This window comes from Ixodes scapularis, unplaced genomic scaffold (genome assembly GCF_016920785.2).
Source record: "Ixodes scapularis isolate PalLabHiFi unplaced genomic scaffold, ASM1692078v2 PGA_scaffold7__128_contigs__length_106722199, whole genome shotgun sequence".
NCBI classification, from domain to species: Eukaryota; Metazoa; Arthropoda; class Arachnida; order Ixodida; family Ixodidae; genus Ixodes; species Ixodes scapularis.
The window spans coordinates 76,856,788-76,872,336 of NW_024609882.1; the positions used below are offsets into that span (position 1 = coordinate 76,856,788).

General features: G+C 46.0%; 1 protein-coding gene across 4 annotated transcripts in view; it reads right to left on the reverse strand.

Annotated features, from left to right (window-relative positions):
• Nucleotides 1-1,374: 1,374 nt before the first annotated feature.
• LOC115310162 (protein kinase C and casein kinase substrate in neurons protein 1) overlaps nucleotides 1,375-15,549 on the reverse strand; it is an 87,655-nt gene continuing 73,480 nt past the window's right edge. For all 4 annotated transcript variants that reach the window (XM_040498776.2, XM_040223254.2, XM_040498777.2 and 1 more), the window contains 3 exons: nucleotides 12,499-12,728; nucleotides 9,803-9,963; nucleotides 1,375-2,924 (listed from right to left, as the gene is read on the reverse strand). In XM_040498776.2, coding sequence (XP_040354710.1) covers nucleotides 2,815-2,924; nucleotides 9,803-9,963; nucleotides 12,499-12,728 — 501 coding nt within the window. In that variant the 3' untranslated portion in view covers nucleotides 1,375-2,814. The remainder of the gene's footprint in view (nucleotides 2,925-9,802; nucleotides 9,964-12,498; nucleotides 12,729-15,549) is intronic.

A 15,549-nucleotide genomic window follows, 5' to 3' on the forward strand; every position in this document is an offset into this window, starting at 1 on the left:
TTGGTACGTTACTCTGAATTTTCTTTTACAGTTTCTTCGAAATTAATTGACGCTATTTCTTATTTTTGGTACCCGAAAATAAAAGTAGGCCATACAAGCGATAAAAACTGTACACTCTAGTTACTCGTTTCATGGCGGAAATAGTGCCTCTTACCAAAGCAATGTGGCAAATATATTATCAGTTTAGCGGTTCAAACCCGTTTGAAAGATTATTTTTGGTCCCCTTAGCTGAACCGAAAGCAGTAAACCCGAACCGAACCAGTAAAAAATTTCGGTTCGACACTTCCACGTTTATTCCAATGTCTGCGTTTTCTTTTTTCTTCCTCGACACCACTCTAAAATTAGGTCGACCCCCAATAAAGGCCACGAAAGTTTGACCTGTAATAGCACCAGTATGATTTTTAATCCCATCGTGCTCTAACTCAGTCGCTTGCCCTGAGACGGCCACCGCTCCTTTCACATCGCCGGTGAAACTCGACGCATGTGTGCCTGTGCAAAACAAAGGCTGATGCAAGTGGCGGTAGCGCCACGGCACGGAGGAAAGTGGCCCAAATGATAACCGGGAGATCTCGTCTGAAGTACGAGACCCTGGTTCTTTCTTGTTACAGCAACCGCCATACTGCCATTTCACAAATTTTTCGTACGACCCTTAATTTCGCGACATCACTGACAAAATGGCATCATCTGGCAGATGACGACGTGGAAAGTGCAGTCGACGGGCGGATTTTTAGCTAAGGAAAGTAGACACCGTGAAACCCGTGTTTGTACCGCACAACTTTTTTTTTTAAACATTCATGTGGACCGATATTAAAATATCTTTCTTTCACTTCGTTTAAATTCGCCCTGGCGCAGGTGCAGCGCCATTCTTTGCAAAAACGGCTTTTTGTGCAAGTAGCGCACTTGAATCTTCATGGTACTGTTTGGAGCAGCACTTCCATCACTGAATGAAGAGTTTAGTATGGCATGAAAGCTTGGCTCAGATTCTCACTGTCCCTCGAGATACTACAGTTAAAATGTTAATTGGTCGTCGGTCGCACAATTTACAAAATTGGCAATTTTTTAAAAAGAAAGACGTGTGGAGTGAGAGGTCCTGCTCAACTAAATTTCAAAAGTGAGTACAACAGGTACACACATTAACTTCATTTTAGCGAGTAATAAACTATATATATTTTTTGAAAACTGTTTCACTCATTGGTATTACACATTCACGCTCATTAAGCTTGATTATGAAACTCAATTGAAAAGGGACTAAGATTTCCTGCAGGATTGCAATTTCGGGGTGCAACGGATGTGTGCAGCCTGCGAGAAATTCCTCTTTGTGAAAAAGAAAAAATGTTTACAGAAAATTAAAAAAAAGTTGGGAAGAACAGTTTCTTTTTTTTTGCACTGGAGTAAATTTTATTTACAGGGCACTAGGAGTTCAATGGAGAAAAATCTTCACATCTAGAGGCACAACAAAAGACCGCACATCCTAGAGGGCAACATTTCTCGAGTCTCCGCAGTCTCCGAACCGAAAGCCACAGAAAACAAACAGAGCCACCAACTTGGAAAAAAACAAGCAAACAAAGGACACTGAGACCTTTGTCAGATATATTTCTCCAAAAACAAACGAAAGTAATCCCTGCAAAAAAACAGATGAGTGTACAAACTGAGAACACTTAGTGCCTAGAAGCAAGCGCGCAAACACCTTGCCTCTTGCTAGTCAGTCGCTCGAACCAAGGCCAACGGTTACATAGGAAGGTAAGTTGCCCACTTTCTCCCCAAAAATGGTTGCTACTGGGGGGAAGGGGTGGGCAAAGATGCAAGTATCCTGGTTATAACTCCCGAGTACCGACCTCCACGCTGCATTGCACTGCTGGATTTATGTACAGGCGTGGAGGCCCAAACACACGCTCGACGCCACTCTCGCCAGAAAAATAGCGTTTCCATGCACACGTGCCTGCAGGCCTTTCGTTATGCCTGGAGAAAGTGGGAAGGACGACGCATTAAATGCACAGACGCTGCACAGTCGGTGCGCACGACCTACGATGGCGCTGCGACACAGACGAGGCTTCCCCACGGAAGGGAGCGACGGTTAAAAGTCTCGGTCAAAAGCCGTGCAGGGAAGCTCGTTTTCCCCGTGGCAGTTTGGAGGACCCTTGGACGAGAGCACTGGGCAGTGCGGAGGGTGACGCTCGTGTGGCTTAACCGTGCTGTCCGCGACACTTAATTTATTTGTCAGAGATCCCCGAAAAAAACTTTGTTAAAAACTCCAAAGAAAAAAAGAAACTCCGTAGCTAAAAACTATGCTCTTAAATTAGAGGCCCCTGTTTAACTTTGCCTCTTCTCAACGATCTGGAAGTTGGAAAAAAAAAAAAAAGTGAAAGGAAAAAAAAATTGTTCCTTCGACCTGCAATCGCTTGGAAGAAAGAACAAAAAACGAGCAACAAATCTGAAGCTGGCTTAAAGTCACCTGAGCATTTGCTCGACGCCCGGAGAGTGCCCGACTTGGCCAGAAACCTAAAAAAGACGCGACAGAAGCCCAGCCACCGTCTTCGAGACTCGTCTAGGCGGGCGTCGGCATCCCCCACTCCTTGATCTCGGCGTACCATGCCTCGCCAAACCGAACCGAGGACGCTTGGAGCGGACGACGGAGATGGCACGGCGTCCCTCGGGGCACCTCAACCGGCCGCGTCACGAGGCGCCCGTCGGAGGAGGAATCACACACAGTCTGTCGAAGGGTGCTTGCGGGACGCCGCCGAAAGTTGCGCGGGTTGCGCGGGTGGCGCGGCCGGTCGCGCGACCGCCGCCGGGGGGGGGCGGGCAGGGGGGAAGCTAGGGGACCACCTCGACATAGTTGGCGGGGTAGAGTCCGACCCGGCCGTCCTTGCGGCCCTTGCACCAGCCCTGTTCGTCCTCGTCCTCCAGCTTCTCAAACTGGTCCCCTGGACGGAAAGAGAGAAGGCGACACTCAAAGACTGCCTCGGTTGCGCCTAGCAGTGCTGCAAAACTATGCAAAGCGCAAGTTCGTCTGCTTCTTTTGCGGGCGTCGTGGTGACGTTAGAACGCCGAGTTCTGTCTGGCTCTGATGGAGAATAGTGGGCAGACCTCAAAGCAAGCTGCCTTGAGGTCTACCCACTATCATTCAATCAGAGCCAATCACAACCCGGCGTTCTGACATTACCACAACCCCCACAAAAGAAGCAGACGAACTTGACCTCAGTACCATGGAGGAAGGAAGAAGAGGAGGAGGCGACATACCGGCTCAAGCCAGCATAACGAGAAAATCCGAAGTGAAGCCAAAAGTAGAGGTCGCAATCGGTGGGAGTGCCCCGAACTGTGACCAAAACAGCTGTTGGTGCCAAATCAGCTCTTTTCCGTCATGTTACCTCTAGAAGCTCGCTGCCTCCATGGACAGTAGCATAGATAGTGGAAGCCATATCTGTCAACAGTACCATATTTTCCGAACTATAATCTACCCAATGTAAAAAAAAGTACTTGTAATTTTTTTTTTTAGTTGTTTGCATTTAGTGCATTGTTTACCCCTGGTGCTCAGTTCACACAATAAAATCTCTCACAAAGTATAATTTGCCAAATGCCTGCTTTATTAACTTGCAAAGAAACTTGCAACATACTTAAAGGGGCGATGCAACGATTTTTGTATTTTGTGCAAATACCGCTTAGAACGGATCCCTGACGTTAATGACCTGTGAAATACCCGTTCGTTTTTCACCACACGCAATCGAAGTTGCAGAAAAAAATACAGGAAAAACGAGCAGAGTTCACCCCCTCAACTCGCAGCCAGAACAAGCGGCCATGTGATCTGGAGCCGATTATATGCCGCCAATGGTGATCATAGCCATGCGCTGGGGTTAGCAAGGCACAGGACACGCGCGCTGAGTTCCAGACATTGTTACGGTTCGGCTGTTGTCGTCGTTGCAGCGATTGGACACGGGCCACTACCCGAATGCTTCCCGAGCTAGTAATTATCACGAGCCCAAATCGAGTGCCCACGCAATGCTCGGGTCCAATCTATGAACAGCATTCAAATATCGTCACTTGGGTGTACTGCGCTCCCCACGTTACGTCATCAAATTTTGCGAAGGAGAGATTGAATGAAAACGCTCTGTTTTTTCCTCAAAATTACAGCGCAACAAAGGAGTTTCTTGGTCAGTGGCGTCGCGTGTGAGTATCCTTGAGTCCCACTAGTGCCAGTAAGCTCGTGTAAAGTGAAAAACATTCAAACTGAATATCGTTGCACCGCCCCTTTAAAGGGGCACTGACACATCAAAATCATATATTTTTTTATTGTTTGAAACAATTGAAAATGATGCCTGGACATTAGCCTCAAAATTCAAAACTTGAGAATTCAGTATTTGTGAAGTAAAAAAACAATTTCCAAATTTCGAATTTAAAGTTCCCACGCGATCCGCGCCAGTGGAGCGACGTCAAATTTTGAGGGCTCCTGAGAGTCTGGTTTCTTTCGCGCCTCTGCTCCGAAGCGTGTCTCCGCGACCCGAAGCGAGGAGAGAAGGGTGCCGGCGTCGCGGGAGCTACCGTACCGGGAGCGCCGCCATGTTTTCCAAGGGAGGATAAAAATCCAGAAGGAGACATCACAACAGACTCAGATTTCTGGTATTTCAAAAAGAAGGGCCATAGTGCATTCGCAATTGCGTTAAAAAACATGCTTTACGATTGCCGCTATTAAATGTTATAGAAATGTTGCCTACAAAGATTCTAAATTTCATGATTTTTGACGTCACCAATCAAAAGAAGCAAGGAGGTGAGGAGTGGGAGAGGAAAACAGGAAAAATAAAAAGGCATGCACGCGCATAAGAAATTTTTGTTTTGCGGTGTGGTATTTTTAAATTTTTTTTGTCTACGACTACAGTCAAACCCGCTTATAACGAACAGCAGGAAACGCTACGATTAGTTCGATATAGCAAAAACAATTTACAAACAAAATCCACGATGTGTTTGTTGTAAGGCGAGAACTTCTCTCTCTTTCTCATCTCTTCACTTCCGCCTTGTAACCCCGCGTTAAAACGTTTTTTGTACGTGCGTGCAGAGTGTATTTTTCAGCTTTCTCCCCTTGTGAATCGCTTCTCTTTGCTCAATTTTGTTCGCAACTTGAGCTTTTGGAATTTTCTTTCTTCCCTACTTCTTTTTGGGGGGAAAGGAACAGGTTAGAAGACAATCGATTGCAGGTTTTTGGAAGCCTTCCTGGAGGCAAAAATTTGACATAGCCAATATATTGTTCGTTTTAAAAAGTACTTTTTACATGCATTTTTATTTAAATTTTCCGCGAGTTTGATATCGACAATAATTCACTGTACGTGGGTTTGTTCTAAACGGGTTTCACTGTACAACGTGCATTGTTTTAGACAATAAAAAAATTTTAGGGTGTCAGTGCCCCTTTAAGTTACCATTAACATACCAAAGAATACCGCACATCCGCCCATTCCACATTAAGTGGCCTTTCCCAAATTTGTAAGACCTAAAAAAATATGTAGAGTACATTTATATGTAAAACTGATGACTAGAAGAGCGGCCATCCCCCATTTTTTAGCGATTATGTCTAAAGTTTGAGCGGCTGCTTGCTCAGTATTTTATGGTACTCCATCATTCATAAAGTCTTTCAGAAATCAAGATAATAAACTATCACGGAAAGAAAAAAAATTTCTTGTATAGTCCATACCATTAAATAGTCGGCACTGCATAAAATTTAAACTTTTAAACATGTACACTCTGTGGAGTACAGTCCAGAAAATATGGTACAATAACTGATAATAGTACTATTGACCATCAACCATTTTAAAGATCCAGTCGAGCCCGGTTTTATCACACTCAAGTACATTTCGAATTATTTTTTATATCGATCTCCCATGGCGGGGACACTCGATATAGCGAACAAAGTCCGGCCGCATCGCTTGCGTTGCAGGGCTGGCAGACCGCCAAGCCAGAATACACGCGGTAAGATAAACAGCAGCGAAAGAGCAGTTGTTTTCAAGGGCAACTCCGGTCCATACTTTCGATTCTGGGATTATGACTGTTTTTAGTGCAGTCAGTGTCCCTGAATTACAAGGTGTAATTTTTTTCTCGGTTTTGTGCGTAGTTTTAAAGATATCGATGCCTCAAAGTGTTGTTTGGGGTGCGGTCGACAAAACCGAAACTAGCCGCACGAGGCCCCGGCAACACTGGAAATCAGCCGCTACGTGAACGTGACGTCAGGATCGTTCTCGTTCAACGAGTACGCAGGCCGAGCGGCACCTACCTCTGTTGCGCTAGCCGTCTAAAGATAGGAGATAAGCTGATTTTGCTTCAATTCCGTATGTGTGGCAGTTATCCAGCATATGTAGCAAGAGTTAGTGCGTATACCCAAAAGCTAGCGACTGGAAAACCCGTGAACTCGTTCGGTGACGTACATGACGGCTGTCGCCGTGCGTGTGGTCTTCCGTACTCGTCGCTCGGCCTAAATTGTCATCAGGGCTTTGTGAATGAAGCGGAGTTGCTCTACGCCGCACTGCCAGCGACGTACAGTATACTGGGGGCCTTCTCACTTTCAAGCTGCGGGTCAGTCCGAGACACGAAGCTTTGAGGCTCTCCAGCGTGGGCCGCGGCGCCCGAACACACGTGTGCTGGGCTGTACACATCCATTTTTTTTTTTTGTTTTTTTTTGTTCTTTTTACCTCGCGCGCGTAAAAGCCGAATCACAAAGTCTATTCGTCGAACAGCGTTCACCCACACCTTCTCCAATTTCCGGTCCGTTGGAAACTTGTGAAAAAGCACCCCCGGGTTGCGCAGCGTGTTGTCTGAGCAGCACACAGTGCTACAAGTTGTACTCGGCATCTTTCGACGAACAGCTGGGCAGTCTTGGGCACACCGAGTTGTTCGCTAAAACGAGTCTTGGAGTCCTTACAAGCAAACAAACAAAAGGCTATACTGAAGATGCACCGGCTACAGATAAAAGCAACGGCTAAACACGCCAATCACAAGCCGAAGTAGCGGTGGTAACGGCTCAAACAAGCGCACTCCGCGCAACGCCCGGACCGGAGGAAAAAAAGAGAACGATATACTGACGTCACGGCTGAATGTTGCTTTAGCGATCGGCAACCCGCTGGCCGCCCGCCAAGGAGCAGCGGCTCGCATTTTTATTATCGGCATCAGCTGAGAATGCGGCGTCCCCCGGACGTAATTTTTTGACTGGGGTCGTATTTTGTGTCACTACAGCGATACCAGTAATTTATTTAATTTTAGGTTTTGGCCGGAGTTGCCCTTTAAAAAGGAAAAGGCTGAACAGTAAAAAGAAAAAGTGGAGGATGGCAAAAACAAGGGGAAGGGCACGCACGCGTGCGTAGGAAGAACAGGGAGTGCCCGCTGTGGGAACGGTACCTATGCGCCATTTCCTCGAACACTGCTGATGCTATGCGACTCCCTGGCCCCAAAATAAAATGAGCAAAAAAAAAAAAAAGAAAAAAAAAAAAAAAAAATAAAGAAAAAAACATGTCTTCCGCAAGTTGGGTGTGTCACCACGCTTGTGCAATCGCACTTCACCTCTTTATCTTTGTTTACCTTTTCCTTTTGCCGCTATTGCTTTGTTAATTTTTTTTGTGCCCTCCTTTTTGTGCTGCTTTAATTTAGGAGCTTTCTTTTTTGTTGCTTGCTTAACATTTTTTACAATTTTTTTTATGCGTCTCGCTTTTCATTTTTATTTTTTCAAAAAAAAGTCAAATTTGGGGGTTTTACGTGCCAAACCTACGACGGGCATCTGGCACGTCCCAGCGGAGGACTGAGGATTACTTTCGACCACCTGGGGATCTTTTGACGTGCAACCGAAAGCTCGGTTACACGGCGCCTTCTCCGCATTAAGAGTTTTTTTTTTTTTTTTATTATTTTTCTGTTTTGTCGCTTATGCCGACTGTGTTTGCGGTCTCCGCCAACTACGCTCTACTGTATTTAGCGGCAATTGGATGCTCTATTTGTCGCAACCTTCGGCATTAGCACAGACGCAAGGAAATTTTAACTCTAGACTAATTTAACATATTTTGTACATCAAATTATCGATATATCAAACTATTTTATGATGCCCTTTGAATTTGATATATCCGGGTTCGACTGTACTATAGATAGTTTACTATCGACTAGCAACTATTGTAAGCTGTCGATAACTACTGATAGTCAACTATCAGAAAATATTGGGAGTTCACCACCGACCAGCAGCTATTCTAAGCTATTCAAAACTATCGACAGTCAGCTATAAAAAAATTAAAGATGTTAACAATTCTCTCCAATGCAGGATTAGAGTGCAGTTTTTGAGGAGGAGGTGGGGAGGGTATGGAGGGGAAGGTATGCCCCTGTTCCTTCCCCACTATATTTAGCGAGGAAATTTTTCCGCTAAATTTAGCGCTAAAACTTCACCCTCATAACGTCACACGTGATGTCATGTGCGACGTCAAACGTGTCGTCGCACATGACGTCACGAGGGTAAATTTAGCGAAATATTTTTCCGCTAAATTTAGCGGGAATTTTGGCAATATTATATGCGTCTAACGTCACGTGACATCGTGCATCACATACTTCCAATAACGACGTCACACGTGACGTCACGTGGGTTACCCTCACGACTTTCGTGATCCCCGTAAAGGTAACCCTCGTGACCCTGACCCTCGCGAGGGTAACCCTCGTAACCCTTGCGACGTCGCACGTGACGTCAATATGGGAAACGTCCCATATTGCAACGTGCAATTACGCCGACGGCGACGCCGCTCAAGCCGGAAACGGATGCTCAAGAGCTGCGCTCTAAAAACTGTCAATAGTTTACTATCGATAGTCAGCCATTGTAGCTATCGATAGTATACTACTATATAGATAGTTGAATATTGTATATCTACTGATAGTACCACAGTCTTTCAACAAGCTACTGGTCACGAAACTTAGGCCAAAGTTTGGTGGAAGGTCCACAGCTTCTGCTAGGGGCGCACTGTCCTCAAGGGGGCATTTTCGTTTTGCCACTCTGCTGTGGGTAAGCTGCTCAAAAATCGCAACCATGATATGTTATGCTTGTAGGTATCACTGCGTGCAAGCACCAGTCATTCTTTACTGATCTCTCACAAGCGAACCTACAAATAAGCTTTCTTTTTGGATTGGCAAGTGAAAGAGAGCTAGGTAATTGAGTGTACTGGTTCGCAGTGCCTCTACTTTTTGGCGCCGTTCATGCTGTTGAAGATTGACGGTAATGGTGGTTTTGAAGAGTCATTTTGAGAAAAGAAAAAAAGTGCAAATGAGAATACTCTTGAGATCGTTGCATATACGAAAGTGAGCTCTTGATCGAGTGTACAAAGCCCAAGACATTTACAGCGGCAAGAAGCACTATCAATGCAATGTGTCACTGCAATCTATGGGTGGCTCGTTTAGAGGAGGTTTGAAGTTCCGACACACTTCCCGGTTGCCAGGTTCCCCGCGATGTTGGCTAGATCGGTGGCTCCAAGCCCCCTCGCCGACACCTGCGTCGCGCGCGGTCTCGTAACAAATTCTTTCATGGAGTTACGAAGATGTTCTGTGACCAGTAGTGTATTGAGAGACTGATAGTACCGTTAATCCACCGTCACACAACTATTGATAGTACTATCGGTAGATGACCATAGTAGTACAGTTGTACGACAGTACACCATATTACTATTGATAGTGCTACCGATAGTCGACTGGACAAAAGTTCCCGGCGGCGTCCAGTCACTCCCACATTGACTGGTGGTGCCTTCCGCAAACAAACATTACTAAAGCGGAGCCATCCAAGGACCGTGGCAGAGAGGGGTAGGCCACCCACCCTGCTTGAAGGAGAGCTCGTCTGCCTCGGCGCCCTCGTAGTCGTAGAGTGCACGCACGGGCACCCCCGGCTCTCCGGTGTCCACCAGCGCATCGTTGGACTCCTCGTCCCAGTCCTCGTGATCCTCGTCAAACGGGTTGGCCTCTCCTCCACGCCCATTCCTGGGAGACACGGGACAACACGCTCACGATTTCAACAAACACGCAACTCCAATCCCAAAAGACATAGTTGTTTGTGTTTATACCACCATAGAATGCCGCGCATCCGCCCATTCCACGCTAAGCACCCATTCCCAAATTTTAAGATCTGAGAAAATATGCACAGCACATTTATACGCAAAACTGATGAACGGACAAGCGCCCATCCCTTATTTTTTTCGCGATTATCTCCGAATTTTGAGTGGGCACTCGCTGGGTATTTTGTGGTAGTTAATGAGAGGTTAAGAGTTTAGGGGAAGCTCCTCCCACCTCTCTTCACTCTAGCAGAGTGAGTGACATTTGGAGAGGAGGTTGCATCCACTCCAGCGTTTGCTTTGCTAAGGTGAGAAAAGGTGGGAGGAGTTTCGATTTAACTCTAACTCTTAACTCTGAGGTTGGCCTCAGAATTACAATGAAAAAAAAAAAAAAAAAAGAAAAAAAAGATCTTATTGAAAAATGTTATATTTATGTTCAAAAACTTCAAAAAAATGGTTTCAAAATCTCATTTAAAAAAAACGCAGGATTTATCTCGCAAAAAGTCAAGCAGGGAGAAAGTTTTTACATTTCTTAATTAGGGCTGCTTCATGCTCGTTTAACTGTAACCAAAACATCTCGCCCTCATTGGAAGTGTCACTGATTTCCCAAGTCTCCCAAGTTTAGAAGTACCACTGGCCAGGAGAACCCCATACAATCAAAAAGAAAAAGTGCAGAAAATGTATGGATTGAGTTATCTTATCGGTTAAGACCCGAAGTGGGGCTTACGATTGGTCCTGCCCGGTGTTGCGACATCGTGTTATCTTCTGCAGCGCACTTTTGACAATACCTTCCACTTCAGATCATGTTGCCGCTTTGCCAGTTTTCCTTAATATCACTTGCCTTAGTTCTCAACAGTTTCTATGCCGAGGAGTGCCCGCTACCGAAGTTATAGCTCGCCCACAAATGAAGCAGGCCGGTACTTATTGCAAGGGGAACAAGGAAGTCTCAAAAAGCAACGTGCTACCTATGCTCCAGGAAAATTTTGTGTGCCTGCGACTCAAAGAAAATAGAGAAACCTAAAGTTCAAACTCCAAATGCATTTTTCTCAGTTTCACTTTTTGTTAGGAAATGCTGTATGAAGAAATGTGAAAATGGACTATATTAAAGTGTAAAGACCTCAATCAGGGGTGTCCTGAACCGAAATTTCCTAACGAAGAAATTAAAGTACCCATTCTGATAAAACTCCTTCCTAATGAGAACCAAAAAAACTTTTAAACATGCAAATTTATGAGAATGTTTTGTCCATTTTGAGTGCTATTGTTTTTCTCTAGAATTACATTTTCTACACTTAATTTTTACCTTAATTGCACTATGAGTATTCTACTGCACATTAAAACAAACATTTGTGGATTGCCATTATTTTTCTTTAATATATTTTCTACTCAAGTAACTTCTTTCTGGAGCTTAATAAGCCAGCATGTTGTAGGAATGACTGAAACTTCAATTTGAGTGAAAGGTTTTTAAGTTAACGCTCCCGGGCCATGACTCCCCTTAACCTGTCCCCGACTATAGATAGCGCACGGCCGGTCTGCCTATGAGGTATGGTGACACTGGTCTACTCTGCAGGTGAGAAATTTAGCCAATGCAGCACCACTGCTTGCCTGTGGTCATTAACACGCATCATGGAGTGGCGATACACGACCGCACGCGGGTACAATGCTCCTTCAAGTCGAAGGGGCAGAGGTGGAGGTTGAACCCAGGATCCCATCCGCAAAGTGGCATTCAAACACCGTACGCAAAAGTCTTTTTTTTTTGTTTGAAATTGATTATAGGGGCTATAAAACAATATTGGACTTGAATGTTACACCGTGCAACACTGAATGCCAACATGATGTTGGCACTTTTTTACATTTTACCCCAAAAAGAAATTGGCACGAGGCGAACTTTACCCCTTAGGTTAGTATCCCAAATGGGCACTTCCCACCAAATTAGAAGTTTTTATGGGGGATGGGGGGTGGGGGTCGGTGGTTAAGTGTTTTAGTGCACTGCAAGTCTGAGCACGTGCAGCAAAAACCTGCGCTGCAGAACCCAGCGATTCCGGGTTCAATCTCCCCACCCTCCCCGTTTCGATCTGGATGAGCATAGTACTGGCGCGAGGCACGTTAAAGACCCCCGGCTAGCAGTCGTACTCCACTGGCTAAATTTCTGACCTACAGCGTAAACCAGCGTCGCCACACCTCAAAGGCAGACCGGCCTTATGCTGTATAACCCTTTCAAACACTGCCCGCCATGTAAAAAAAAAAAAAATTTTCTTTACAACTTTTGGTTGCCAGGTATATTCTAGTACTATAGAATTCTGCCAAAATTATTATAATGACTCCAATATGCAATGCACCCGCGGAAAAAAGCGCGAGTCTTAAATGTACTGTACGCAGCAATTGAAAAGGATAAACACAAACGTCAAATTTGGTTTTTCGGCGTGCACTTTCGAAAAAGCTCCCTGAAGGGCACGGCGCCACGCACGTGTTGTTGTTGTTGGCTGAGGGGTTGTTGCGGGCGTTGAGGGCGGCATGGTTCGATGCTGTGCCCCCGTCCTTGACGTCCTTGTCCCTCTTGGGGCCCGAGCCGGCCTTGGGGGCCGTGGCCACGGGGGCGCCGTCCGCCCGCGTGCTCACGCTCGTCAGGGTGATGCCCCCTGCGTCCAGGGCTTTCTTCTCCTTGCGGTGGATCTGCTGCACCTCAGGGGTGTACTCCTGCAACGTGGCCCAGAACGGGGGTGTCACGCGAATGCTCTTGAGGGGGGGGGGAGGGGAGTAAAAGTGCAGTGGGCCCCAATGACCGCACTACTGCACTCTGTCCACCACTCCAGACGCAGTCCTGCGGCTCGCACGTCGTACGAAAAACGCAGAGTTCTCTGCGGACGCGACGACAATCATCCGCTTCGTACGCGAGTGCGCTTCGAACGTGTCTGCAAACGGCTTTTGTACGACCAACGTGACGGGACGGGACTGTCGTAATAGGAAGAAACACCTCTGACAGCGTCAGCAGACTGCCTTTCGTACGACATATTGGCGGCGTGACTGCGGCTTCTAAGCCGAGGCTGCATGCCAAAACTAAGAGCGAGAGACCTCGCTCTGAAACGTTTTTCCGCAGAACGTGCACTCCCGCTAGAGAGGCAGTCCTTGAAGCGGGGAACACGGGCTAGCTCGCAATTGTAGCCTTGGCAATGGTCTCGAATTAAAGATGAATGCAGCACAGCGTACTCTCATAACCGAGGTTTTTCTCCGCGGACAGGATTAAAAATCGTCTAGGTTATATGTGCCACGTCACGAATGTAGGCCGGTCCCCTGAGCTTTTCCTTCCCTCATCTCTACGACACATTGCTTTCTGCACAGATAAAAGTCTTATGAGAATACGTGGACCGTAAAAACGTGCGTGGAATGAATCTACTCTATCTTTGCATCATGTCCAAGACGCCCGAGTCTTGGCAGCGATGCAAAAAGTAGTGCAGACCTTATAACAGTAATACACACACACTATATTCCGTTCAACGTTCAGCCAACGTGGCATTGAAAGCTACATGCACAACGGACCAATCAATCGCTTGTCTTCAATTTTCTGACCACACCCTCTGTGACTGAGTACGCACAGAAAACTTGATGGCACTGGGCCAAGTGTCCCAGCGCAGGTGGGACGTTTGCTAGTTTCCGGTTTGGGATTTTTTTCTGCCCCATCGTTTACCGGCTTCCTTAGGCCGATTCACAGCAATTGACTTCCAAAATGCTCTGTGGGAACGACGCAGAGCATTTCGGAAACGACAGCACCACAGATGGCCGCCGAGCGACTTTGTCATATTACTGGTTCTGTCCGCCAAGGGCCTCAAGTTGTATTGGCACGCGCCCTCCAGCATTTCTGCCACCGCTGCCCGCAGTTGCCAGGGACGAGCGAGAACATTCACACAGAAAGGGCATGCGAGGACACAACCGCATGCAGTATTAGGGATCCACAGGAGACCAGAGGGGACGGACATGCAGCCAACCAGGACAATCCTACTGCACCTCGACCCATTAGTAGCACAACTCAATGGTATCCCAGCGATTGAATGTGTTCAACTTTCAATAAGTGACAGAATGCACAGTAATTTATAGGTGTTCGAAAAAATTATTTAGCAACGACTGCAAGACTTTTTAGAGGCACAACTTGATGGGATCTTATTGAGCGAAGATATTCAACTTTGAATGATTGACAGAACACATAACTATATAGGTGCATCAGGAAACAGTGTTATTCAGTGACCACCAGAAAAAAACAAGAGGACCTTCAAAACTTCAAGAAGCCATTCTTCTCTTAGTCCAGTTGCCACTGATTTGAAAGCAACACCTTAAAATTGCATTTGCATTGCGCTCAGGACATTCTCTTTTCCTAACTTAACTCTGCCTGGTAAGATAACCGCTGCCATGTTTCCTAGCTTTTACTTGTTTTTAAATCTTGGGGGTGCATGTCTAGCGGTTGCCACACGTTTTGCTCATCCAAGTGCGACGGCACTGTCTTGCTACATGTGCGCATTAATATCCAAAACATCGGCCATAAATACAGTTTGTTTTCATGACTGAGCCAGTCACGAAAACAAACTTTATGGTCCATGTTTTGGATATTAATGTGCACATGTACTAAAACAGTGCCATTGCACTTGGATAAGCAAAACGTGCGGCAACCACAAGACGTTCACCGACACTGCAAGACATTCATTTCGAGCATTTCCCACACTTTATCAACATGAGCCTAATAACATGGCAGGTAAAGCCCACATGTACATGAACTTGAAAAAATACAACTAACGCACTAATGATGTGCACCATGCAGCTGCTAAACATTCTATTGGTGGTTCTACGACTCTCTACGATCGCTTCTACAGTGCTACGAGTGGCGAAAGGGGTCTTGTTTGTGTCACTATTTGAAGTTAATACTAGACAATACCACTATCAGCACAGCCAGAATATTGACACTTTGAAGGGTCTACTTTGTTACAGATGCATGAAAAAGAAAACAACAAGCCTCCTTTGTTAGCAACAAGTAGTAGTACAGACTTCATCAGCGCTTGTTTCCAAGTGCACTGGCAGCCATAGACCGTCACCAAGCCACAACACATTCACGGGCATTCAACGACGATCAACATGCAGGCAGTCCAGAACAAGGCCGTCTTCCTAGAGAGGGCTTAAACACATGTGCGAAAAAAGGCCCGGCACTACGGCCATGTTCTCAAATTTACTCCATCTCACTTCTAAGGTTTCACACCCTGCCGTTCGAAAACCTACTAGCATCTGGTGTTGTTCCACCCGTGTTATCAAAGAATATGACCTGCGAGAATAACTCTGATCTAATCTAACAAGGTTTGCAATGTACCTAGTTTATGTAAAGACTGAAAAGCGGGGTAATGCTTGACCAAATCTTTTCTCAGAAAAGTGCTTTGATGAGGAACGCTTTCTACTGGGACCCCCGAATTGTTGGCGGATTTTAGAAACCTCCAGAAAAGCCGGCTGCAAACAGGCTCAAGGAAGGAATGATGCAATCTTT